General features: G+C 33.8%; 1 gene segment (V, D, J or C); it reads left to right on the forward strand.

Annotated features, from left to right (window-relative positions):
- Positions 1 to 217: 217 nt before the first annotated feature.
- Positions 218 to 745, forward strand: LOC107579867 (Ig heavy chain V region 5A-like). The segment is given in 2 exon segments: positions 218 to 304; positions 416 to 745. Coding segments are annotated over 2 exon segments (351 nt in total).
- Positions 746 to 2384: the final 1639 nt, after the last annotated feature.

Consider the following 2384-nt stretch of genomic DNA (forward strand, 5'->3'; position numbering starts at 1 on the left):
TGTCTTATTATAGAAAATTATGTAAAATCGATTCATGTCCAGTAGGGGAAAAGTCCCTAATGAGAGCAATAAATGATATGAACATAAGCCTAACATTAATATTTTTGTAGCATGTAATTTTGATTAGTAGCTCTGTATGATTATGTAAATCTACTGTTGCATATTTAAACAGCAGGCACAAGTCAGTTTTCACATTCATCTGATCACTAGAGAGAGTGAAGAATCGCTTCAGTTCATTCAAACTGTGCTGTGAAACAAACCATGATCTCTTCATCTTTAGTGCTGCTTCTGGCAGTGATATCCTGTAAGTTTAGTCTGCTTTCTGTGTGATACATCATTTTGTTGCTAAAAAGCTTGTTAACAGTTTTTAAGCATCATGCTCTCTTATTAACAGGTATTATTTGATTTGATACAGGTATTGATTCATATGAACTCACTCAGCCTGAGTCTCTGACTGTCCGTCCTGATGCCACTCTCACTATCAACTGTAAAGTCTCCTATTCAGTTACAAGTGAGCATACAGGCTGGATTCGTCAGCTTTCAGGAAAAGCTCTGGAGTGGATTGGATTTATCTGGAGTGATGGAAACTTAGCCTACAAGGATTCCCTGAAAAGCAAGTTCAGTATCAGCAGAGACACTTCCAGTAACACAATAACACTGCAAGGAAAGAATATGCAAGCTGAAGACACAGCTGTGTATTATTGTGCCAGAGAAACACAGTGACAGATGCCAACAGCCTCCCTGTACAAAAACATCATCAAATTCACATTACAGTATTTATCACGTTTTGTCTTTAAAATGATATTCACTGATGTTCAACAAATCAACAATTACCTAATAAAATAAACAAAATAATTAGCTAAATAAGCACTATAATCAGAAACTATGTTTCAATAGAAAGGCAATAAAATCCATTATATTTTGCATCATTTTGCTCTCATCCCATAAGAGAACAAAGTTTTGCTGTTTTGCTGTTGTCTCAGAAGAGGTATAGTAGTTTTCAGCACCGTTTGAGCAGCATTGAGGGTTTCATCATCATTAAATCTGTCAGTCAATAAACTGAAGTGCTTATTCTGTCTGTGTGATCTGAGTCCAGGAGGTCTATAAGAGATGTGAGCTGCCTGCTTAAACACCAACAGATGGCAGTAATCTATCACTTAAATTGATCCCGTTTTAGGCTACTGAATTTTGCTAAATTGATTTTCAGTGGTTTTAAACACTTTCCAGGTTGCACTATTCAAAACTGTATGTAAAGACATATTTTTCTTCATATTTTATAATATTTATATTTTAATTTCATATTAAAATAAAAATAAATTATATTAAAATCCATTAAACAAAATAAAATTAAAAGTAATGCAACACAAAGATGGCATTTATATCTAATAATAGCAAAATAATGGTCTGTTTATATAGATCAAACATTAAACACAAAAATCTTAATCTGGTCCAAATATGTGTCAGCATTTTATATCATCAGTTCTCTGATTTGAATATGCAAATCAGCTTACTTCTTTAAATGTGAAGGTGTATCTTTGTGATCTGAACTGACATCTGAACTCTGGAAACAAAGGCTATCTTTCTGGTTTAAACTTAACAAACACCATGTTAAAAAAGTTTTTTATATTTGTAATTCTGACAGTCTTACCATGTAAGTCACTACATAAACAACAATGGTGCAAAAATGTAACATTATACTTCATTACATGTAATATTGTTTTGTTTTTCTCTCCACAGGTATTGAATGTCAGACATTCACTCAGTCTGAAGCAGTGGTTAAAAAACCAGGAGAATCTCACAAACTTACATGTACAATAACTGGATTTACTTTCAGAAATATCTATCTGAGCTGGATCAGACAGAGCCCTGGAAAAGGACTGGAGTGGATTGCATACATCAGCACAGCTAGTTCTCCAATCTACTATTCCCAGTCAGTTCAGGGCAGGTTCACAGTGTCTAGAGATGATTCCAGCAGTCAACTGTACCTACAGATGAACAGCCTCAAGACTGAAGACACTGCTGTTGTGTATTACTGCGCTAGAGAGTCACTGTGAATGAGTTCAGTGTCAAAGCAATACAAAAACTACTTCCTCATTCACATATGGTGATAAATATTGACTGATCAACTGCATTCCATCACATAGAAATATTCGATTATAATGCACATTCTAACGTTGCTAGGTTGTAATTTAAAATGTACAATATTACATTTTATTTGTTTCCAATACAACTGTATTTTTAAACACTCAACTGTAGGTTTTTTATATAGTATATAAGGCAAATCAAAGTGCTTAGGTCAGGAAATGTAGTTATTAAAGCAAATCTTGAAGTAATTCAATGACACTTCCCTATTAAACATCCAAATTCAGAAAAATTGGTTTGTG

Source organism: Sinocyclocheilus grahami, unplaced genomic scaffold, assembly GCF_001515645.1.
Source record: "Sinocyclocheilus grahami isolate Dianchi unplaced genomic scaffold, SAMN03320097.WGS_v1.1 scaffold20956.1, whole genome shotgun sequence".
NCBI lineage: Eukaryota > Metazoa > Chordata > Actinopteri > Cypriniformes > Cyprinidae > Sinocyclocheilus > Sinocyclocheilus grahami.